At 46.8% G+C, this 26,050-nt stretch overlaps 1 protein-coding gene across 1 annotated transcript; it reads right to left on the bottom strand.

Annotated features, from left to right (window-relative positions):
* Positions 1-694: 694 nt before the first annotated feature.
* LOC142724290 (peptidoglycan-recognition protein SC2-like) lies at positions 695-26,033 on the bottom strand. Its single transcript, XM_075848959.1, has 5 exons — positions 25,928-26,033; positions 23,752-23,812; positions 21,059-21,260; positions 1,272-1,390; positions 695-960 (listed from the first exon to the last, which is right to left on the bottom strand). Exons 1-5 carry the CDS (start codon positions 25,964-25,966, stop codon positions 782-784), a joined length of 600 nt encoding a protein of 199 aa, XP_075705074.1. The 5' UTR covers positions 25,967-26,033; the 3' UTR covers positions 695-781.
* Positions 26,034-26,050: the final 17 nt, after the last annotated feature.

Below are 26,050 nucleotides of genomic sequence, written 5' to 3'. Positions count from 1 at the left end.
CCGGAGTTACATCCTGTATTATACTCCAGAGCTGCACTTACTATTCTGCTGGTGCAGTCACTGTGTACATACATTACATTACTTATCCTGTACTGATCCGGTGTTATATCCTGTATTATGCTCCAGAGCTGCACTCACTATTCTGCTGGTGGAGTCACTGTGTACATACATTACTTATCCTGTACTGATCCTGAGTTATATCCTGTATTATACTCCAGAGCTGCACTCACTATTCTGCTGGTGGAGTCACTGTGTACATACATTACATTACTTATCCTGTACTGATCCTGAGTTACATCCTGTATTATACTCCAGAGCTGCACTCACTATTCTGCTGGTGGAGTCACTGTGTACATACATTACTTATCCTGTACTGATCCTGAGTTACATTCTGTATTATACTCCAGAGCTGCACTCACTATTCTGCTGGTGGAGTCACTGTGTACATACATTATATTACTTATCCTGTACTGATCCTGAGTTATATCCTGTATTATACTCCAGAGCTGCACTCACTATTCTGCTGGTGGAGTCACTGTACAGGGGGGGGGGTCGGACCTCTGTCTTGCACAGAGCTGCTCTTCTATAGGTGTCACGTAATGGTCGGGGCCCCTTATAACGCTTTGATATTGGGGTCCATGAGGCACTAGTGTCTGCTCCATCTGTTGTGTAGTTGTTTTTAAACACAAGACAATTATAAGACGAACCCGCTGCATTTATTTCCGTTACACACAGGTGCCCCTCCCCCGGACATTAACCCCTTTAGTTCCACAGTTGGTCTTTAGGCCTGGAAGCGGGGCCAGGTCTTGACCGTGTTGTAGAAGGTGTTTCCCGGGCAGTCGGTGGCGGTGACGTTGCGATGTCCCTTCAGGATGTACGCGGCCTTGATGTAGCCTTTGGTGACGCCGCAGCTGATGAGACTCTTCACTGCGTCCTGCGCTGCGGCGTTGGGGTTACGGCCTGAGAAAAGAAACATTCCGTATATTACAGATTGGCGCTGATACGTTACTGCATCGGCTTCTCGGCGCCCGTCACTGACGACTCAGAAAAGTGCACTGCGGGCAGAAAGTGCGACCTGTGCCAAGAGAAAGGGGCGTGGCTAAGAGAGATCGTAATGCGCTACGTTCATTTACGACGCGCAGCGTTTTATGACTTCTATTATAGACGCACATGAGACGGTGACAGAAGAGATCGGCTGCGCCAAATCACAGCGCGACATGGAGGGAAGTCCGGACACAACTACAACCCCCTTCATCCTCCGGTAGACTTACTGGTAAAGGAGCCGAAGACACTGATGCCAATAGAGTTGGAGTTGTAGTTCGGGGCGTGAGCTCCCACTGACGTCCAACCACGACCCTCGTACACGCTCCCGTCCTCACCCACCAGAAAGCTGAGGTGCAAAGCAAGCAGAGTCAGAACATCGGCTGATACCAGAGAGTACAAGAACATCCGAGGAAAGAGGGGGGGAAATTATAATGAAATACTGCGGAGTCTAATGGGAACCCGCAAATATATGAGACTCCACCGGAGGGCGATAACACGGGGACGTCAATATACTACTGTAAGAGCAGTCACACTATGGAGCCTCTACTGTAAGAGCAGTCACACTATGGAGCCTCTACTGTAAGAGCAGTCACACTATGAAACCTCTACTGTAAGAGCAGTCACACTATGGAACCTCTACTGTAAGATCAGTCCCACTATGGAACCTCTACTGTAAGAGCAGTCACACTATGGAGCCTCTACTGTAAGATCAGTCACACTATGGAACCTCTACTGTAAGATCAGTCACACTATGGAACCTCTATTGTAAGAGCAGTCACACTATGAAACCTCTACTGTAAGAGCGGTCACACTATGGAACCTCTACTGTAAGAGCAGTCACACTATGGAACCTCTACTGTAAGATCAGTCCCACTATGGAACCTCTACTGTAAGAGCAGTCACACTATGGAACCTCTACTGTAAGATCAGTCACACTATGGAACCTCTACTGTAAGAGCAGTCACACTATGGAACCTCTATTGTAAGAGCGGTCACACTATGGAACCTCTACTGTAAGAGCGGTCACACTATGGAACCTCTACTGTAAAATCAGTCACACTATGGAACCTCTACTGTAAGAGCGGTCACACTATGGAACCTCTACTGTAAGAGCGGTCACACTATGGAACCTCTACTGTAAGATCGGTCACACTATGGAACCTCTACTGTAAGATCGGTCACACTATGGAGCCTCTACTGTAAGATCAGTCACACTATGGAACCTCTACTGTAAGATCAGTCACACTATGGAGCCTCTACTGTAAGAGCAGTCACACTATGGAGCCTCTACTGTAAGAGCAGTCACACTATGGAGCCTCTACTGTAAGAGCAGTCACACTATGGAGCCTCTACTGTAAGAGCAGTCACACTATGAAGCCTCTACTGTAAGAGCAGTCACACTATGGACCCTCTACTGTAAGATCAGTCACACTATGGAACCTCTACTGTAAGATCAGTCACACTATGGAACCTCTACTGTAAGAGCAGTCACACTATGGAACCTCTACTGTAAGATCAGTCACACTATGGAACCTCTACTGTAAGAGCAGTCACACTATGGAACCTCTACTGTAAGATCAGTCACACTATGGAACCTCTACTGTAAGAGCAGTCACACTATGGAACCTCTACTGTAAGAGCAGTCACACTATGGGACCTCTACTGTAAGAGCAGTCACACTATGGGACCTCTACTGTAAGAACAGTCACACTATGGAACCTCTACTGTAAGAGCAGTCACACTATGGAACCTCTACTGTAAGAGCAGTCACACTATGGAACCTCTACTGTAAGAACAGTCACACTATGGAACCTCTACTGTAAGAACAGTCACACTATGGAACCTCTACTGTAAGAGCAGTCACACTATGGAACCTCTACTGTAAGATCAGTCACACTATGGAGGATCTACTGTAAGATCAGTCACACTATGGAGCCTCTACTGTAAGATCAGTCACACTATGGAGCCTCTACTGTAAGAGCAGTCACACTATGGAACCTCTACTGTAAGAGCAGTCACACTATGGAGCCTCTACTGTAAGATCAGTCACACTATGGAACCTCTACTGTAAGAGCGGTCACACTATGGAACCTCTACTGTAAGAGCAGTCACACTATGGAGCCTCTACTGTAAGATCAGTCACACTATGGTACCTCTACTGTAAGAGAAGTCACACTATGGAACCTCTACTGTAAGAGCAGTCACACTATGGAACCTCTACTGTAAGAGCAGTCACACTATGGAACCTCTACTGTAAGAGCAGTCACACTATGGAACCTCTACTGTAAGAGCAGTCACACTATGGAACCTCTACTGTAAGAGCAGTCACACTATGGAGGATCTACTGTAAGATCAGTCACACTATGGAGCCTCTACTGTAAGATCAGTCACACTATGGAACCTCTACTGTAAGAACAGTCACACTATGGAACCTCTACTGTAAGAGCAGTCACACTATGGAACCTCTACTGTAAGAGCAGTCACACTATGGAACCTCTACTGTAAGATCAGTCACACTATGGAGCCTCTACTGTAAGAGAAGTCACACTATGGAGCCTCTACTGTAAGAACAGTCACACTATGGAGTCTCTACTGTAAGAACAGTCACACTATGGAGTCTCTACTGTAAGATCAGTCACACTATGGAACCTCTACTGTAAGAGCAGTCACACTATGGAGTCTCTACTGTAAGATCAGTCACACTATGGTACCTCTACTGTAAGAGCAGTCACACTATGGAACCTCTACTGTAAGATCAGTCACACTATGGAGCCTCTACTGTAAGAACAGTCACACTATGGAACCTCTACTGTAAGAGCAGTCACACTATGGAACCTCTACTGTAAGAACGGTCACACTATGGAACCTCTACTGTAAGAGCGGTCACACTATGGAACCTCTACTGTAAGAGCGGTCACACTATGGAACCTCTACTGTAAGAGCGGTCACAATATGGAGCCTCTACTGTAAGAACGGTCACACTATGGAACCTCTACTGTAAGAGCAGTCACACTATGGAACCTCTACTGTAAGAGCGGTCACACTATGGAGCCTCTACTGTAAGAGCGGTCACACTATGGAGCCTCTACTGTAAGAGCGGTCACACTATGGAGCCTCTACTGTAAGAGCGGTCACACTATGGAGCCTCTACTGTAAGAGCGGTCACACTATGGAGCCTCTACTGTAAGAGCGGTCACACTATGGAGCCTCTACTGTAAGATCGGTCACACTATGGAACCTCTACTGTAACATCGGTCACACTATGGAAGCTCTACTGTAACATCGGTCACACTATGGAAGCTCTACTGTAAGATCGGTCACACTATGGAGCCTCTACTGTAAGAGCGGTCACACTATGGAGCCTCTACTGTAAGAGCGGTCACACTATGGAACCTCTACTGTAAGAGCGGTCACACTATGGAACCTCTACTGTAAGAGCAGTCACACTATGGAACCTCTACTGTAACATCGGTCACACTATGGAAGCTCTACTGTAACATCGGTCACACTATGGAAGCTCTACTGTAAGATCGGTCACACTATGGAGCCTCTACTGTAAGAGCGGTCACACTATGGAGCCTCTACTGTAAGAGCGGTCACACTATGGAACCTCTACTGTAAGAGCGGTCACACTATGGAACCTCTACTGTAAGAGCAGTCACACTATGGAACCTCTACTGTAAGAGCAGTCACACTATGGAACCTCTGCTGTAAGAGCAGTCACACTATGGAACCTCTACTGTAAGAGCAGTCACACTATGGAACCTCTACTGTAAGAGCAGTCACACTATGGAACCTCTACTGTAAGAGCAGTCACACTATGGAACCTCTACTGTAAGAGCGGTCACACTATGGAACCTCTACTGTAAGAGCAGTCACACTATGGAACCTCTACTGTAAGAGCAGTCACACTATGGAACCTCTACTGTAAGAGCAGTCACACTATGGAACCTCTACTGTAAGAGCAGTCACACTATGGAACCTCTACTGTAAGAGCAGTCACACTATGGAACCTCTACTGTAAGAGCAGTCACACTATGGAGCCTCTACTGTAAGAGCAGTCACACTATGGAGCCTCTACTGTAAGAGCAGTCACACTATGGAACCTCTACTGTAAGAGCAGTCACACTATGGAACCTCTACTGTAAGAGCAGTCACACTATTGAACCTCTACTGTAAGAGCAGTCACACTATGGAGCCTCTACTGTAAGAGCAGTCACACTATGGAACCTCTACTGTAAGAGCAGTCACACTATGGAACCTCTCCTGTAAGAGCGGTCACACTATGGAACCTCTACTGTAAGAGCGGTCACACTATGGAACCTCTACTGTAAGAGCGGTCACACTATGGAGCCTCTACTGTAAGATCGGTCACACTATGGAGCCTCTACTGTAAGAGCGGTCACACTATGGAACCTCTACTGTAAGAGCAGTCACACTATGGAACCTCTACTGTAAGAGCAGTCACACTATGGAGCCTCTACTGTAAGAGCGGTCACACTATGGAGCCTCTACTGTAAGAGCGGTCACACTATGGAGCCTCTACTGTAAGATCGGTCACACTATGGAACCTCTACTGTAACATCGGTCACACTATGGAAGCTCTACTGTAACATCGGTCACACTATGGAAGCTCTACTGTAAGATCGGTCACACTATGGAGCCTCTACTGTAAGAGCGGTCACACTATGGAACCTCTACTGTAAGAGCGGTCACACTATGGAGCCTCTACTGTAAGAGCGGTCACACTATGGAACCTCTACTGTAAGAGCGGTCACACTATGGAACCTCTACTGTAAGAGCGGTCACACTATGGAACCTCTACTGTAAGAGCGGTCACACTATGGAACCTCTACTGTAAGAGCAGTCACACTATGGAACCTCTACTGTAAGAGCAGTCACACTATGGAACCTCTACTGTAAGAGCAGTCACACTATGGAACCTCTACTGTAAGAGCAGTCACACTATGGAACCTCTACTGTAAGAGCAGTCACACTATGGAGCCTCTACTGTAAGAGCAGTCACACTATGGAGCCTCTACTGTAAGAGCAGTCACACTATGGAACCTCTACTGTAAGAGCAGTCACACTATGGAACCTCTACTGTAAGAGCAGTCACACTATTGAACCTCTACTGTAAGAGCAGTCACACTATGGAACCTCTACTGTAAGAGCAGTCACACTATGGAGCCTCTACTGTAAGAGCAGTCACACTATGGAACCTCTACTGTAAGAGCAGTCACACTATGGAACCTCTACTGTAAGAGCAGTCACACTATGGAACCTCTACTGTAAGAGCAGTCACACTATGGAACCTCTACTGTAAGAGCAGTCACACTATGGAGCCTCTACTGTAAGAGCAGTCACACTATGGAGCCTCTACTGTAGGAGCAGTCACACTATGGAACCTCTACTGTAAGAGCAGTCACACTATGGAACCTCTACTGTAAGAGCAGTCACACTATGGAACCTCTACTGTAAGAGCAGTCACACTATGGAACCTCTACTGTAAGAGCAGTCACACTATGGAGCCTCTACTGTAAGAGCAGTCACACTATGGAACCTCTACTGTAAGAGCAGTCACACTATGGAACCTCTACTGTAAGAGCAGTCACACTATTGAACCTCTACTGTAAGAGCAGTCACACTATGGAACCTCTACTGTAAGAGCAGTCACACTATGGAACCTCTACTGTAAGAGCAGTCACACTATGGAACCTCTACTGTAAGAGCAGTCACACTATGGAGCCTCTACTGTAAGAGCAGTCACACTATGGAGCCTCTACTGTAAGAGCAGTCACACTATGGAAACTTACTGTAAGAGCAGTCACACTATGGAACCTCTACTGTAAGAGCGGTCACACTATGGAACCTCTACTGTAAGAGCGGTCACACTATGGAACCTCTACTGTAAGAGCAGTCACACTATGGACCCTCTACTGTAAGAGCAGTCACACTATGGACCCTCTACTGTAAGATCAGTCACACTATGGAGCCTCTACTGTAAGATCGGTCACACTATGGAACCTCTACTGTAAGATCGGTCACACTATGGACCCTCTACTGTAAGAGCAGTCACACTATGGACCCTCTACTGTAAGATCAGTCACACTATGGAGCCTCTACTGTAAGATCAGTCACACTATGGAGCCTCTACTGTAAGATCAGTCACACTATGGAACCTCTACTGTAACATCGGTCACACTATGGAAGCTCTACTGTAAGATCGGTCACACTATGGACCCTCTACTGTAAGAGCAGTCACACTATGGAGCCTCTACTGTAAGAGCAGTCACACTATGGAGCCTCTACTGTAAGATCAGTCACACTATGGAAGCTCTACTGTAACATCGGTCACACTATGGAAGCTCTACTGTAAGATCAGTCACACTATGGAGCCTCTACTGTAAGAGCAGTCACACTATGGAACCTCTACTGTAAGAGCAGTCACACTATGGAACCTCTACTGTAAGAGCAGTCACACTATGGAGCCTCTACTGTAACAGCAGTCACACTATGGAACCTCTACTGTAAGAGCAGTCACACTATGGAAGCTCTACTGTAAGATCAGTCACACTATGGAGCCTCTACTGTAAGATCAGTCACACTATGGAACCTCTACTGTAAGAACAGTCACACTATGGAACCTCTACTGTAAGAGCAGTCACACTATGGAACCTCTACTGTAAGAGCAGTCACACTATGGAACCTCTACTGTAAGATCAGTCACACTATGGAGCCTCTACTGTAAGAGAAGTCACACTATGGAGCCTCTACTGTAAGAACAGTCACACTATGGAGTCTCTACTGTAAGAACAGTCACACTATGGAGTCTCTACTGTAAGATCAGTCACACTATGGTACCTCTACTGTAAGAGCAGTCACACTATGGAACCTCTACTGTAAGAGCAGTCACACTATGGAACCTCTACTGTAAGAGCGGTCACACTATGGAGCCTCTACTGTAAGATCGGTCACACTATGGAGCCTCTACTGTAAGAGCGGTCACACTATGGAGCCTCTACTGTAAGATCGGTCACACTATGGAGCCTCTACTGTAAGAGCGGTCACACTATGGAAGCTCTACTGTAAGATCAGTCACACTATGGAGCCTCTACTGTAAGAGCGGTCACACTATGGAACCTCTACTGTAACATCGGTCACACTATGGAAGCTCTACTGTAAGATCAGTCACACTATGGAAGCTCTACTGTAAGATCAGTCACACTATGGAACCTCTACTGTAAGAGCGGTCACACTATGGAGCCTCTACTGTAAGAGCGGTCACACTATGGAACCTCTACTGTAAGAGCGGTCACACTATGGAACCTCTACTGTAAGAGCGGTCACACTATGGAACCTCTACTGTAAGAGCAGTCACACTATGGAACCTCTACTGTAAGAGCAGTCACACTATGGAACCTCTACTGTAAGAGCAGTCACACTATGGAACCTCTACTGTAAGAGCAGTCACACTATGGAACCTCTACTGTAAGAGCAGTCACACTATGGAGCCTCTACTGTAAGAGCAGTCACACTATGGAGCCTCTACTGTAAGAGCAGTCACACTATGGAACCTCTACTGTAAGAGCAGTCACACTATGGAACCTCTACTGTAAGAGCAGTCACACTATGGAACCTCTCCTGTAAGAGCGGTCACACTATGGAACCTCTACTGTAAGAGCGGTCACACTATGGAACCTCTACTGCAAGAGCGGTCACACTATGGAACCTCTACTGTAAGAGCAGTCACACTATGGAGCCTCTACTGTAAGAGCAGTCACACTATGGAGCCTCTACTGTAAGAGCAGTCACACTATGGAACCTCTACTGTAAGAGCAGTCACACTATGGCGCCTCTACTGTAAGATCGGTCACACTATGGACCCTCTACTGTAAGAGCAGTCACACTATGGAGCCTCTACTGTAAGATCAGTCACACTATGGAGCCTCTACTGTAAGATCAGTCACACTATGGAACCTCTACTGTAACATCGGTCACACTATGGAAGCTCTACTGTAACATCGGTCACACTATGGACCCTCTACTGTAAGAGCAGTCACACTATGGAGCCTCTACTGTAAGAGCAGTCACACTATGGAACCTCTACTGTAAGATCAGTCACACTATGGAACCTCTACTGTAACATCGGTCACACTATGGAAGCTCTACTGTAAGATCAGTCACACTATGGAGCCTCTACTGTAAGAGCAGTCACACTATGGAACCTCTACTGTAAGAGCAGTCACACTATGGAACCTCTACTGTAAGAGCAGTCACACTATGGAGCCTCTACTGTAACAGCAGTCACACTATGGAACCTCTACTGTAAGAGCAGTCACACTATGGAACCTCTACTGTAAGAGCAGTCACACTATGGAGCCTCTACTGTAAGAGCGGTCACACTATGGAACCTCTACTGTAAGAGCAGTCACACTATGCAACCTCTACTGTAAGAGCAGTCACACTATGGAACCTCTACTGTAAGAGCAGTCACACTATGGAACCTCTACTGTAAGAGCAGTCACACTATGGAACCTCTACTGTAAGAGCAGTCACACTATGGAACCTCTACTGTAAGAGCAGTCACACTATGGAACCTCTACTGTAAGAGCAGTCACACTATGGAACCTCTCCTGTAAGAGCAGTCACACTATGGAACCTCTACTGTAAGAGCAGTCACACTATGGAACCTCTACTGTAAGAGCGGTCACACTATGGAGCCTCTACTGTAAGAGCAGTCACACTATGGAACCTCTACTGTAAGAGCAGTCACACTATGGAGCCTCTACTGTAAGAGCAGTCACACTATGGAGCCTCTACTGTAAGAGCAGTCACACTATGGAGCCTCTACTGTAAGATCGGTCACACTATGGAGCCTCTACTGTAAGAGCAGTCACACTATGGAACCTCTACTGTAAGAGCAGTCACACTATGGAGCCTCTACTGTAAGAGCAGTCACACTATGGACCCTCTACTGTAAGAGCAGTCACACTATGAAGCCTGTACTGTAAGAGCAGTCACACTATGGACCCTCTACTGTAAGATCAGTCACACTATGGAACCTCTACTGTAAGATCAGTCACACTATGGAACCTCTACTGTAAGATCAGTCACACTATGGAGCCTCTACTGTAAGATCAGTCACACTATGGAACCTCTACTGTAAGAGCAGTCACACTATGGAACCTCTACTGTAAGATCAGTCACACTATGGAACCTCTACTGTAAGAGCAGTCACACTATGGAGGATCTACTGTAAGATCAGTCACACTATGGAGCCTCTACTGTAAGATCAGTCACACTATGGAGCCTCTACTGTAAGAGCAGTCACACTATGGAGCCTCTACTGTAAGAGCAGTCACACTATGAAGCCTCTACTGTAAGATCAGTCACACTATGGAACCTCTACTGTAAGAGCAGTCACACTATGGAACCTCTACTGTAAGAGCAGTCACACTATGGAGGATCTACTGTAAGATCAGTCACACTATGGAGCCTCTACTGTAAGATCAGTCACACTATGGACCCTCTACTGTAAGATCAGTCACACTATGGACCCTCTACTGTAAGATCAGTCACACTATGGAGCTTCTACTGTAAGATCAGTCACACTATGGAGCCTCTACTGTAAGATCAGTCACACTATGGAGCCTCTACTGTAAGAGCAGTCACACTATGGAGCCTCTACTGTAAGAGAAGTCACACTATGGAGCCTCTACTGTAAGATCAGTCACACTATGGAGCCTCTACTGTAAGATCAGTCACACTATGGAACCTCTACTGTAAGAGCAGTCACACTATGGAGCCTCTACTGTAAGAGCGGTCACACTATGGAGCCTCTACTGTAAGAGCGGTCACACTATGGAGCCTCTACTGTAAGATCGGTCACACTATGGAACCTCTACTGTAACATCGGTCACACTATGGAAGCTCTACTGTAAGATCAGTCACACTATGGAGCCTCTACTGTAAGAGCAGTCACACTATGGAACCTCTACTGTAAGAGCAGTCACACTATGGAACCTCTACTGTAAGAGCAGTCACACTATGGAACCTCTACTGTAAGAGCAGTCACACTATGGAACCTCTACTGTAAGAGCAGTCACACTATGGAACCTCTCCTGTAAGAGCAGTCACACTATGGAACCTCTACTGTAAGAGCAGTCACACTATGGAGCCTCTACTGTAAGAGCAGTCACACTATGGAGCCTCTACTGTAAGATCGGTCACACTATGGAGCCTCTACTGTAACAGCAGTCACACTATGGAACCTCTACTGTAACAGCAGTCACACTATGGAGCCTCTACTGTAAGAGCAGTCACACTATGGAGCCTCTACTGTAAGAGCAGTCACACTATGGAGCCTCTACTGTAAGAGCAGTCACACTATGGAACCTCTACTGTAAGAGCAGTCACACTATGGAACCTCTACTGTAAGAGCAGTCACACTATGGAACCTCTACTGTAAGAGCAGTCACACTATGGAGCCTCTACTGTAAGAGCGGTCACACTATGGAGCCTCTACTGTAAGAGCAGTCACACTATGGAAACTTACTGTAAGAGCAGTCACACTATGGAACCTCTACTGTAAGAGCAGTCACACTATGGAGCCTCTACTGTAAGATCGGTCACACTATGGACCCTCTACTGTAAGAGCAGTCACACTATGGAACCTCTACTGTAAGAGCAGTCACACTATGGAGCCTCTACTGTAAGAGCAGTCACACTATGGAACCTCTACTGTAAGAGCAGTCACACTATGGAGCCTCTACTGTAAGAGCGGTCACACTATGGAGCCTCTACTGTAAGAGCAGTCACACTATGGAAACTTACTGTAAGAGCAGTCACACTATGGAACCTCTACTGTAAGAGCAGTCACACTATGGAGCCTCTACTGTAAGATCGGTCACACTATGGACCCTCTACTGTAAGAGCAGTCACACTATGGAACCTCTACTGTAAGAGCAGTCACACTATGAAGCCTCTACTGTAAGATCAGTCACACTATGGAGCCTCTACTGTAAGATCAGTCACACTATGGAACCTCTACTGTAACATCGGTCACACTATGGAAGATCTACTGTAAGATCGGTCACACTATGGACCCTCTACTGTAAGAGCAGTCACACTATGGAACCTCTACTGTAAGATCAGTCACACTATGGAACCTCTACTGTAAGATCGGTCACACTATGGAAGCTCTACTGTAAGATCGGTCACACTATGGACCCTCTACTGTAAGAGCAGTCACACTATGGAACCTCTACTGTAAGAGCAGTCACACTATGGAGCCTCTACTGTAAGAGCAGTCACACTATGGAAACTTACTGTAAGAGCAGTCACACTATGGAACCTCTACTGTAAGAGCAGTCACACTATGGAGCCTCTACTGTAAGATCGGTCACACTATGGACCCTCTACTGTAAGAGCAGTCACACTATGGAGCCTCTACTGTAAGAGCGGTCACACTATGGAACCTCTACTGTAAGAGCAGTCACACTATGGAACCTCTACTGTAAGAGCAGTCACACTATGGAACCTCTACTGTAAGAGCAGTCACACTATGGAACCTCTACTGTAAGAGCAGTCACACTATGGAACCTCTACTGTAAGAGTAGTCACACTATGGAACCTCTCCTGTAAGAGCAGTCACACTATGGAACCTCTCCTGTAAGAGCAGTCACACTATGGACCCTCTACTGTAAGAGCAGTCACACTATGGAACCTCTACTGTAAGAGCAGTCACACTATGAAGCCTCTACTGTAAGATCAGTCACACTATGGAGCCTCTACTGTAAGATCAGTCACACTATGGAACCTCTACTGTAACATCGGTCACACTATGGAAGATCTACTGTAAGATCGGTCACACTATGGAACCTCTACTGTAAGAGCAGTCACACTATGGAGCCTCTACTGTAAGATCAGTCACACTATGGAACCTCTACTGTAACATCGGTCACACTATGGAAGATCTACTGTAAGATCGGTCACACTATGGACCCTCTACTGTAAGAGCAGTCACACTATGGAACCTCTACTGTAAGAGCAGTCACACTATGGAGCCTCTACTGTAAGATCAGTCACACTATGGAACCTCTACTGTAAGAGCAGTCACACTATGGAGCCTCTACTGTAAGAGCAGTCACACTATGGAGCCTCTACTGTAAGAGCAGTCACACTATGGAACCTCTACTGTAAGAGCAGTCACACTATGGACCCTCTACTGTAAGAGCAGTCACACTATGGACCCTCTACTGTAAGAGCAGTCACACTATGGAAACTTACTGTAAGAGCAGTCACACTATGGAACCTCTACTGTAAGAGCAGTCACACTATGGAGCCTCTACTGTAAGATCAGTCACACTATGGAACCTCTACTGTAACATCGGTCACACTATGGAAGCTCTACTGTAAGATCGGTCACACTATGGACCCTCTACTGTAAAAGCAGTCACACTATGGACCCTCTACTGTAAGAGCAGTCACACTATGGAACCTCTACTGTAAGAGCAGTCACACTATGGAGCCTCTACTGTAAGATCAGTCACACTATGGAAGCTCTACTGTAACATCGGTCACACTATGGAAGCTCTACTGTAAGATCGGTCACACTATGGACCCTCTACTGTAAAAGCAGTCACACTATGGACCCTCTACTGTAAGAGCAGTCACACTATGGAACCTCTACTGTAAGATCAGTCACACTATGGAACCTCTACTGTAAGAGCAGTCACACTATGGAGCCTCTACTGTAAGAGCGGTCACACTATGGAACCTCTACTGTAAGAGCAGTCACACTATGGAACCTCTACTGTAAGAGCAGTCACACTATGGAGCCTCTACTGTAAGATCGGTCACACTATGGAACCTCTACTGTAAGAGCAGTCACACTATGGAACCTCTACTGTAAGAGCAGTCACACTATGGAACCTCTACTGTAAGATCGGTCACACTATGGAAGCTCTACTGTAAGATCGGTCACACTATGGAGCCTCTACTGTAAGATCAGTCACACTATGGAGCCTCTACTGTAAGAGCAGTCACACTATGGAACCTCTACTGTAAGATCGGTCACACTATGGAAGCTCTACTGTAAGAGCAGTCACACTATGGAGCCTCTACTGTAAGATCAGTCACACTATGGAACCTCTACTGTAAGAGCAGTCACAGTATGGAACCTCTACTGTAAGAGCAGTCACAGTATGGAACCTCTACTGTAAGAGCAGTCACAGTATGGAACCTCTACTGTAAGAGCAGTCACAGTATGGAACCTCTACTGTAAGAGCAGTCACACTATGGAACCTCTACTGTAAGAGCAGTCACACTATAGAACCTCTACTGTAAGAGCAGTCACACTATGGAACCTCTACTGTAAGAGCAGTCACACTATGGAACCTCTACTGTAAGAGCAGTCACACTATGGAGCCTCTACTGTAAGAGCAGTCACACTATGGAGCCTCTACTGTAAGAGCAGTCACACTATGGACCCTCTACTGTAAGAGCAGTCACACTATGGAGCCTCTACTGTAAGAGCAGTCACACTATGGACCCTCTACTGTAAGATCAGTCACACTATGGAACCTCTACTGTAAGAGCGGTCACACTATAGAACCTCCACTGTAAGATCAGACACACTATGGAACATCTACTGTAAGAGCGGTCACACTATGGAGCCTCTACTGTAAGATCAGACACACTATGGAACCTCTACTGTAAGAGCAGTCACACTATGGAACCTCTACTGTAAGATCAGTCACACTATGGAACCTCTACTGTAAGATCAGCCACACTATGGAACCTCTACTGTAAGAGCGGTCACACTATGGAGCCTCTACTGTAAGATCGGTCACACTATGGAACCTCTACTGTAAGAGCAGTCACACTATGGAACCTCTACTGTAAGAGCAGTCACACTATGGAGCCTCTACTGTAAGAGCAGTCACACTATGGAGCCTCTACTGTAAGATCAGTCACACTATGGAACCTCTACTGTAAGATCAGTCACACTATGGAGCCTCTACTGTAAGATCAGTCACACTATGGAACCTCTACTGTAAGATCAGTCACACTATGGAACCTCTACTGTAAGAGCAGTCACACTATGGAACCTCTACTGTAAGAGCAGTCACACTATGGAACCTCTACTGTAAGAGCAGTCACACTATGGAACCTCTACTGTAAGAGCAGTCACACTATAGAACCTCTACTGTAAGAGCAGTCACACTATGGAACCTCTACTGTAAGAGCAGTCACACTATAGAACCTCTACTGTAAGAGCAGTCACACTATGGAACCTCTACTGTAAGAGCAGTCACACTATGGAACCTCTACTGTAAGATCAGTCACACTATGGAACCTCTACTGTAAGATCAGTCACACTATGGAACCTCTACTGTAAGATCAGTCACACTATGGAGCCTCTACTGTAAGAACAGTCACACTATGGAATCTCTACTGTAAGAGCAGTCACACTATAGAACCTCCACTGTAAGATCAGACACACTATGGAACATCTACTGTAAGAGCGGTCACACTATGGAGCCTCTCCTGTAAGAGCAGTCACACTATGGAACCTCTACTGTAAGAGCAGTCACACTATGGAACCTCTACTGTAAGATCAGTCACACTATGGAACCTCTACTGTAAGATCAGTCACACTATGGAACCTCTACTGTAAGAGCAGTCACACTATGGAACCTCTACTGTAAGAGCAGTCACACTATGGAGCCTCTACTGTAAGAGCAGTCACACTATGGAGCCTCTACTGTAAGAGCAGTCACACTATGGAGCCTCTACTGTAAGATCAGTCACACTATGGAGCCTCTACTGTAAGATCAGACACACTATGGAACCTCTACTGTAAGAACAGTCGCACTATGGAGCCTCTACTGTAAGATCAGACACACTATGGAACCTCTACTGTAAGAACAGTCGCACTATGGAGCCTCTACTGTAAGATCAGTCACACTATGGAGCCTCTACTGTAAGATCAGTCACACTATGGAACCTCTACTGTAAGAGCAGTCACACTATGGAACCTCTACTGTAAGAGCGGTCACACTATGGAACCTCTACTGTAAGATCAGACACACTATGAACCCTCTACTGTAAGAGCAGTCACACTATGGAACCTCTACTGTAAGAGCAGTCACACTATGGAACCCTCTACTGTAAGATCAGTCACACTATGGAACCTCTACTGTAAGATCAGTCACACTATGGAACCTCTACTGTAAGATCAGTCACACTATGGACCCTCTACTGTAAGATCAGTCACACTATGGAGCCTCTACTGTAAGATCAGTCACACTATGGAACCTCTACTGTAAGAGCAGTCACACTATGGAACCTCTACTGTAAGAGCAGTCACACTATGGAACCTCTACTGTAAGAGCAGTCACACTATGGAACCTCTACTGTAAGAGCAGTCACACTATGGAACCTCTACTGTAAGAGCGGTCACACTATGGAACCTCTACTGTAAGAGCAGTCACACTATGGAACCTCTACTGTAAGAGCAGTCACACTATGGAACCTCTACTGTAAGATCGGTCACACTATGGAACCTCTACTGTAAGAGCAGTCACACTATGGAGCCTCTACTGTAAGATCAGTCACACTATGGAACCTCTACTTTAAGAGCGGTCACACTATGGAGCCTCTACTGTAAGAGCGGTCACACTATGGAACCTCTACTGTAAGAGCAGTCACACTATGGAACCTCTACTGTAAGAGCAGTCACACTATAGAACCTCTACTGTAAGAGCAGTCACACTATGGAGCCTCTACTGTAAGATCAGTCACACTATGGAACCTCTACTGTAAGAGCGGTCACACTATGGAACCTCTACTGTAAGATCAGTCACACTATGGAACCTCTACTGTAAGAGCGGTCACACTATGGAATCTCTACTGTAAGAGCGGTCACACTATGGAGCCTCTACTGTAAGATCAGTCACACTATGGAACCTCTACTGTAAGAGCAGTCACACTATGGAACCTCTACTGTAAGAGCAGTCACACTATGGAACCTCTACTGTAAGATCAGTCACACTATGGAACCTCTACTGTAAGAGCGGTCACACTATGGAACCTCTACTGTAAGAGCAGTCACACTATGGAACCTCTACTGTAAGAGCGGTCACACTATGGAACCTCTACTGTAAGAGCAGTCACACTATGGAGCCTCTACTGTAAGAGCGGTCACACTATGGAGCCTCTACTGTAAGATCAGTCACACTATGGAACCTCTACTATAGGAGCAGTCACACTATGGAGCCTCTACTGTAAGAGCGGTCACACTATGGAATCTCTACTGTAAGAGCGGTCACACTATGGAGCCTCTACTGTAAGATCAGTCACACTATGGAACCTCTACTGTAAGAGCAGTCACACTATGGAACCTCTACTGTAAGAGCAGTCACACTATGGAACCTCTACTGTAAGAGCAGTCACACTATGGAACCTCTACTGTAAGATCAGTCACACTATGGAACCTCTACTGTAAGAGCGGTCACACTATGGAACCTCTACTGTAAGAGCAGTCACACTATGGAACCTCTACTGTAAGAGCGGTCACACTATGGAACCTCTACTGTAAGAGCAGTCACACTATGGAGCCTCTACTGTAAGAGCGGTCACACTATGGAGCCTCTACTGTAAGATCAGTCACACTATGGAACCTCTACTGTAAGAGCAGTCACACTATGGAACCTCTACTGTAAGAGCAGTCACACTATGGACCCTCTACTGTAAGATCTGTCACACTATGGACCCTCTACTGTAAGATCAGTCACACTATGGAACCTCTACTGTAAGAGCAGTCACACTATGGAACCTCTACTGTAAGAGCAGTCACACTATGGAACCTCTACTGTAAGATCGTTCACACTATGGAACCTCTACTGTAAGATCGGTCACACTATGGAGCCTCTACTGTAAGAGCAGTCACACTATGGAGCCTCTACTGTAAGAGCAGTCACACTATGGAACCTCTACTGTAAGAGCAGTCACACTATGGAGCCTCTACTGTAAGAGCAGTCACACTATGGAACCTCTACTGTAAGAGCAGTCACACTATGGAGCCTCTACTGTAAGAGCAGTCACACTATGGAACCTCTACTGTAAGAGCAGTCACACTATGGAACCTCTACTGTAAGATCAGTCACACTATGGAACCTCTACTGTAAGAGCGGTCACACTATGGAGCCTCTACTGTAAGAGCGGTCACACTATGGAGCCTCTACTGTAAGAGCAGTCACACTATGGAGCCTCTACTGTAAGAGCAGTCACACTATGGAGCCTCTACTGTAAGATCAGTCACACTATGGAACCTCTACTGTAAGAGCAGTCACACTATGGAACCTCTACTGTAAGAGCAGTCACACTATGGACCCTCTACTGTAAGATCTGTCACACTATGGACCCTCTACTGTAAGATCAGTCACACTATGGAACCTCTACTGTAAGAGCAGTCACACTATGGAACCTCTACTGTAAGAGCAGTCACACTATGGAACCTCTACTGTAAGATCGTTCACACTATGGAACCTCTACTGTAAGATCAGTCACACTATGGAGCCTCTACTGTAAGAGCAGTCACACTATGGAACCTCTACTGTAAGAGCAGTCACACTATGGAGCCTCTACTGTAAGAGCAGTCACACTATGGAGCCTCTACTGTAAGAGCAGTCACACTATGGAACCTCTACTGTAAGAGCAGTCACACTATGGACCCTCTACTGTAAGATCTGTCACACTATGGACCCTCTACTGTAAGAGCAGTCACACTATGGAACCTCTACTGTAAGAGCAGTCACACTATGGAACCTCTACTGTAAGAGCAGTCACACTATGGACCCTCTACTGTAAGATCAGTCACACTATGGAACCTCTACTGTAAGAGCAGTCACACTATGGAACCTCTACTGTAAGAGCAGTCACACTATGGAACCTCTACTGTAAGAGCAGTCACACTATGGAGCCTCTACTGTAAGAGCAGTCACACTATGGAACCTCTACTGTAAGAGCAGTCACACTATGGAACCTCTACTGTAAGATCAGTCACACTATGGAACCTCTACTGTAAGAGCAGTCACACTATGGAGCCTCTACTGTAAGAGCAGTCACACTATGGAACCTCTACTGTAAGAGCAGTCACACTATGGAACCTCTACTGTAAGATCAGTCACACTATGGAACCTCTACTGTAAGAGCAGTCACACTATGGAGCCTCTACTGTAAGAGCGGTCACACTATGGAACCTCTACTGTAAGAGCAGTCACACTATGGAGCCTCTACTGTAAGAGCAGTCACACTATGGAACCTCTACTGTAAGAGCAGTCACACTATGGAGCCTCTACTGTAAGAGCAGTCACACTATGGAGCCTCTACTGTAAGATCAGTCACACTATGGAGCCTCTACTGTAAGAGCAGTCACACTATGGAACCTCTACTGTAAGAGCAGTCACACTATGGAGCCTCTACTGTAAGAGCAGTCACACTATGGAGCCTCTACTGTAAGAGCAGTCACACTATGGAACCTCTACTGTAAGAGCGGTCACACTATGGAACCTCTACTGTAAGATCAGTCACACTATGGAACCTCTACTGTAAGAGAAGTCACACTATGGAACCTCTACTGTAAGAGCAGTCACACTATGGAACCTCTACTGTAAGAGCAGTCACACTATGGAACCTCTACTGTAAGATCAGTCACACTATGGAACCTCTACTGTAAGAGCAGTCACACTATGGAACCTCTACTGTAAGAACAGTCACACTATGGAACCTCTACTGTAAGATCAGTCACACTATGGAGCCTCTACTGTAAGATCAGTCACACTATGGAGCCTCTACTGTAAGAGCGGTCACACTATGGAACCTCTACTGTAAGATCAGTCACACTATAGAACCTCTACTGTAAGAGCAGTCACACTATGGTACCTCTACTGTAAGAGCAGTCACACTATGTAGCCTCTACTGTAAGAGCGGTCACACTATGGAACCTCTACTGTAAGATCAGTCACACTATGGAACCTCTACTGTAAGAGCAGTCACACTATGGAACCTCTACTGTAAGAACAGTCACACTATGGAACCTCTACTGTAAGATCAGTCACACTATGGAGCCTCTACTGTAAGATCAGTCACACTATGGAGCCTCTACTGTAAGAGCGGTCACACTATGGAACCTCTACTGTAAGATCAGTCACACTATAGAACCTCTACTGTAAGAGCAGTCACACTATGGAGCCTCTACTGTAAGAGCAGTCACACTATGGAACCTCTACTGTAAGATCAGTCACACTATGGAACCTCTACTGTAAGATCAGTCACACTATGGAGCCTCTACTGTAAGATCAGTCACACTATGGAGCCTCTACTGTAAGAGCAGTCACACTATGGAACCTCTACTGTAAGAGCAGTCACACTATGGTACCTCTACTGTAAGAGCAGTCACACTATGGAGCCTCTACTGTAAGAGCAGTCACACTATGGAACCTCTACTGTAAGAGCAGTCACACTATGGAACCTCTACTGTAAGATCAGTCACACTATGGAGCCTCTACTGTAAGAGCAGTCACACTATGGAACCTCTACTGTAAGAGCAGTCACACTATGGTACCTCTACTGTAAGAGCAGTCACACTATGTAGCCTCTACTGTAAGAGCGGTCACACTATGGAACCTCTACTGTAAGATCAGTCACACTATGGAGCCGTCAGCCAGAAGATGTTGTCATGGTGAATTTACGGATAGCGTTCAGAAGGGCCCTGGATGACTTTACTTATAGGAGTCGGTTCGTTGATCCAGGAATTTATTCTGATTGGGAAAGAGTTTTTCTCCAGCATGAGGAGTATTGGCTTCTGCCTGATGGGGGTTTTGCTTCCTCTGGATCCACATTTCAGAATAATTGTGTAATGTGGATGGTCTTGTGTCTTGGTTACTATCTCCAGTCTACACCACATATTCAGTGTAGCGGACCCTGGACCCAGCGCCCCTCTTACCTGTAGCCGATGTCGCACCAGGCGTTGCTGTTTATGTGATAGTTCTGGATGTTTTTGGCTTGGGTGATGCAGGCAGATTGGGTGGTGCATGCGGTGGCCTCAGTGTGGTGGACGACCACGTAAGTGACCGGAGTGGCCATGGCCGTCCTGCAGGTGGGAGCGCGGCCCCCCCATTGAGACTTGGTGAGGATGGTGGGGCAGCCTGGCACAGAACAACATCATCATCATTTTTATATGTAAACTTCACCCAAAACTAAAAAAGTTGCGTTTTGTTTTTTGCAGAAATTCTGCGGATCTTTCTATCTCTGGGTCGACGCTGATCAGCAGGAAAACATTACTGTGGAATATGTGGCTAAAGCCGAGAACGGTCAGGAGGGGGCACTGTCCTCCTAATTTCATCTGATAATGCAACATTGCCCACCTGGACACACCTTCATGAAATGAGGGTCCCGCTGGTTATCCCTCCTATGGTTTTCTGAGTCTGTAATTTATTGGCCTTATAGTTAATGACCATCTTTTTGATTTCTTTCATCTGAATAGATCCAGTAGAATGTTATCATGTAACTCTATGGGAGCTATATATATATATCTGTATGTAGTGAGCTCCCCCTAGTGGTGGCTGCAGGCAGCAGAATGTTATCATGTATCTCTATGGGAGCTGTATATATCTGTATGTAGTGAGCTCCCCCTAGTGGTGGCTGCAGGCAGCAGAATGTTATCATGTATCTCTATGGGAGCTGTATATATCTGTATGTAGTGAGCTCCCTCTAGTGGTGGCTGCAGGCAGCAGAATGTTATCATGTAACTCTATGGGAGCTGTATATATCTGTATGTAGTGAGCTCCCTCTAGTGGTGGCTGCAGGCAGCAGAATGTTATCATGTATCTCTATGGGAGATGTATATATCTGTGTGTAGTGAGCTCCCTCTAGTGGTGACTGCAGGCAGCAGAATGTTATCATGTAACTCTATGGGAGCTGTATATATCTGTATGTAGTGAGCTCCCCCTAGTGGTGGCTGCAGGCAGTAGAATGTTATCATGTATCTCTATGGGAGCTGTATATATCTGTATGTAGTGAGCTCCCCCTAGTGGTGGCTGCAGGCAGCAGAATATTATCATGTAACTCTATGGGAGCTGTATATATCTGTGTGTGGTGAGCTCCCCCTAGTGGTGTCTGCAGGCAGTAGAATGTTATCATGTAACTCTATGGGAGCTGTATATATCTGTATGTAGTGAGCTCCCCCTAGTGGTGGCTGCAGGCAGCAGAATGTTATCATGTAACTCTATGGGAGCTGTATATATCTGTATGTAGTGAGCTCCCTCTAGTGGTGGCTGCAGGCAGCAGAATGTTATCATGTATCTCTATGGGAGATGTATATATCTGTGTGTGGTGAGCTCCCCCTAGTGGTGGCTGCAGGCAGCAGAATGTTATCATGTATCTCTATGGGAGATGTATATATCTGTGTGTGGTGAGCTCCCCCTAGTGGTGTCTGCAGGCAGTAGAATGTTATCATGTAACTCTATGGGAGCTGTATATATCTGTATGTAGTGAGCTCCCCCTAGTGGTGGCTGCAGGCAGCAGAATGTTATCATGTAACTCTATGGGAGCTGTATATATCTGTATGTAGTGAGCTCCCTCTAGTGGTGGCTGCAGGCAGCAGAATGTTATCATGTATCTCTATGGGAGATGTATATATCTGTGTGTGGTGAGCTCCCCCTAGTGGTGGCTGCAGGCAGTAGAATGTTATCATGTAACTCTATGGGAGCTGTATATATCTGTATGTAGTGAGCTCCCCCTAGTGGTGGCTGCAGGCAGTAGAATGTTATCATGTAACTATGGGAGCTGTATATATCTGTATGTAGTGAGCTCCCCCTAGTGGTGACTGCAGGCAGCAGAATGTTATCATGTAACTCTATGGGAGCTATATATATATATATCTGTATGTAGTGAGCTCCCCCTAGTGGTGGCTGCAGGCAGCAGAATGTTATCATGTAACTCTATGGGAGCTGTATAGATCTGTATGTAGTGAGCTCCCCCTAGTGGTGGCTGCAGGCAGCAGAATGTTATCATGTAACTCTATGGGAGCTGTATATATCTGTATGTAGTGAGCTCCCCCTAGTGGTGGCTGCAGGAAGCAGAATGTTATCATGTAACTCTATGGGTGCTGTATATATCTGTGTGTAGTGAGCTCCCTCTAGTGGTGGCTGCAGGTAGCAGAATGTTATCATGTATCTCTATGGGAGCTGTATATATCTGTATGTAGTGAGCTCCCTCTAGTGGTGGCTGCAGGTAGCAGAATGTTATCATGTATCTCTATGGGAGCTGTATATATCTGTGTGTGGTGAGCTCCCCCTAGTGGTGGCTGCAGGCAGCAGAATGTTATCATGTAACTACATTTACCCAGGGGATTTAGAGCTCCGTATCAGAAAAGTGCAGCTGATGTCGCTGTAAAGATCTATTATGACAATAAACAGGGCAGATTTCTTGATCGAAAAACGATGTGAAGATAAAAGGTGGAATTTTAGGCCTAAATTGAGTAATAAAAGTCAAGTGATCGATACAACGGGTCACATGACTGTATAATTGTAGACACGTCAGGACAATGATGGGTGTTGTGGTGCAGGATGAGGACGGACACGTCGGGGGTTGAGGTGTGTGACCTGGGCCCCCCCCCATCATGTGTCCGGTACTCACCGTGTGTGACTGCGCAGAGGACGGCGAGGAGAGCGACAAGACGCAGCATTGCTGTATACACCTGGAGGAGAGAAGCGGGGGAGGGGGTGAGACGGGTCCCGGCTGGGGTGGCACCGGAGCTCAGCGCGGTCACTTACCTTTGGTTGGTCGTGTCTGAGTCGTGCTCTGCCTCCTCCTCTATTTATTCCCCTGCGGGGGGCGGCACAGGTGACGTGGCCGCTCATGTCATGGGGTGTGACCGTTATTATCAGCAAACACGGCCAATGGGATGGAGATATGGAATAGCCCCGACCCCAGAGTGACCCCACAATAGGTGCACCCCATGTTTAGTGATGAGGGAGTCAGTACGTGACATATTTGGGTGCACAGGGAACATGCAGAACATCGCAGCGCGGGCGGCAGAACATTCCTCTGTGCTCTGCACCCGGCTCCACGGCCCTGAGTCCCTGATAAGAAGCGGCAGAAATAGTCCCGGACAAACAGCGAGTCTCAGGAGCCAGATCAGAAGATTCTCTGCAATAACCAATCATTAACCCCATACTGTGGGACAGAGGGGGAGGGGCGGTCCCGTATAGAAAGGGGGTCTCAGCGGATCGAGCCCCCCACAGACTGAAGCCGAACACAGGACAGCCAATCAAAAACCACCACTCACAAGCTTTACACTATGGGGGAGAACCTGAAGAACAGAGGTGGAAAGAGCGAGATACAGGGAACCTCATCCAGTCACACAGGTGCAGTGTCATGTAGTGTAACATCAGGTGTAGTGTCATGTAGTGTGACATCAGGTGCAGTGTCATGTAGTGTGATATCAGGTGCAGTGTCATGTAGTGTGATATCAGGTGCAGTGTCATGTAGTGTGACATCAGGTGTAGTGTCATGTAGTGTGACATCAGGTGTAGTGTCATGTAGTGTGATATCAGGTGTAGTGTCATGTAGTGTGATATCAGGTGTAGTGTCATGTAGTGTGACATCAGGTGTAGTGTCATGTAGTGTGACATCAGGTGTAGTGTCATGTGGTGTGTACCCCCATATCTGTACATCCTCCGTGTGTACCCCCATATCTGTACATCCTCCGTGTGTACCCCCCATATCTGTACGTCCTCCGTGTGTACCCCCCATATCTGTACGTCCTCCGTGTGTACCCCCCATATCTGTACGTCCTCCGTGTGTACCCCCCATATCTGTACGTCCTCCGTGTGTACCCCCCATATCTGTACGTCCTCCGTGTGTACCCCCGTATCTGTACGTCCGCCGTGTGTACCCCCCATATCTGTACATCCTCCGTGTGTACCCCCATCTCTGTACATCCTCCGTGTGTACCCCCATCTCTGTACATCCTCCGTGTGTACCCCCATCTCTGTACATCCTCCGTGTGTACCCCCATATCTGTACATCCTCCGTGTGTACCCCCCATATCTGTACGTCCTCCGTGTGTACCCCCATATCTGTACATCCTCCGTGTGTACCCCCATCTCTGTACGTCCTCCGTGTGTACCCCCATCTCTGTACATCCTCCGTGGGTACCCCCATCTCTGTACATCCTCCGTGGGTACCCCCATCTCTGTACATCCTCCGTGTGTACCCCCATATCTGTACATCCTCCGTGTGTACCCCCCATATCTGTACATCCTCCGTGTGTACCCCCCATATCTGTACATCCTCCGTGTGTACCCCCCATATCTGTACATCCTCCGTGTGTACCCCCATATCTGTACATCCTCCGTGTGTACCCCCATATCTGTACATCCTCCGTGTGTACCCCCATATCTGTACATCCTCCGTGTGCACCCCCATATCTGTACATCCTCCGTGCGTACCCCCATATCTGTACATCCTCCGTGTGTACCCCCATATCTGTACATCCTCCGTGCGTACCCCCATATCTGTACATCCTCCGTGTGTACCCCCATATCTGTACATCCTCCGTGTGTACCCCCCATATCTGTACATCCTCCGTGTGTACCCCCATATCTGTACATCCTCCGTGTGTACCCCCATATCTGTACAACCTCCGTGCGTACCCCCATATCTGTACATCCTCCGTGTGTACCCCCATATCTGTACATCCTCCGTGTGTACCCCCCATATCTGTACATCCTCCGTGTGTACCCCCATATCTGTACATCCTCCGTGTGTACCCCCATATCTGTACATCCTCCGTGTGTACCCCTCTTACCTGTAGACTCACAGTTTGTGTACCGCGGTGCTCGGACATGGTGGTGGCTGGACCGGAGCCCTCACGACGACGGACGCGTGAAATGTCATTTTATATTTATAAATAAAGTTACACAAAGCTGTT

The sequence above is a fragment of the Rhinoderma darwinii genome, unplaced genomic scaffold (genome assembly GCF_050947455.1).
Source record: "Rhinoderma darwinii isolate aRhiDar2 unplaced genomic scaffold, aRhiDar2.hap1 Scaffold_578, whole genome shotgun sequence".
NCBI lineage: Eukaryota > Metazoa > Chordata > Amphibia > Anura > Rhinodermatidae > Rhinoderma > Rhinoderma darwinii.
Note: the sequence above shows the minus strand (reverse complement) of the source record. Positions and strands in the feature narration are given on the sequence as shown.

Bases quoted from the DNA above. Each gene is read 5' to 3' on its own strand.
- LOC142724290 (XM_075848959.1), bottom strand. From the start codon at position 25,966: ATGTCCGAGCACCGCGGTACACAAACTGTGAGTCTACAG. The intron at 23,813-25,927 runs GTAAGAGGGGTA...TCTCTCCTCCAG, and splicing joins CACAAACTGTGAGTCTACAG to GTGTATACAGCAATGCTGCG. The intron at 961-1,271 runs GTAAGTCTACCG...TTCTTTTCTCAG, and splicing joins TGTCTTCGGCTCCTTTACCA to GCCGTAACCCCAACGCCGCA.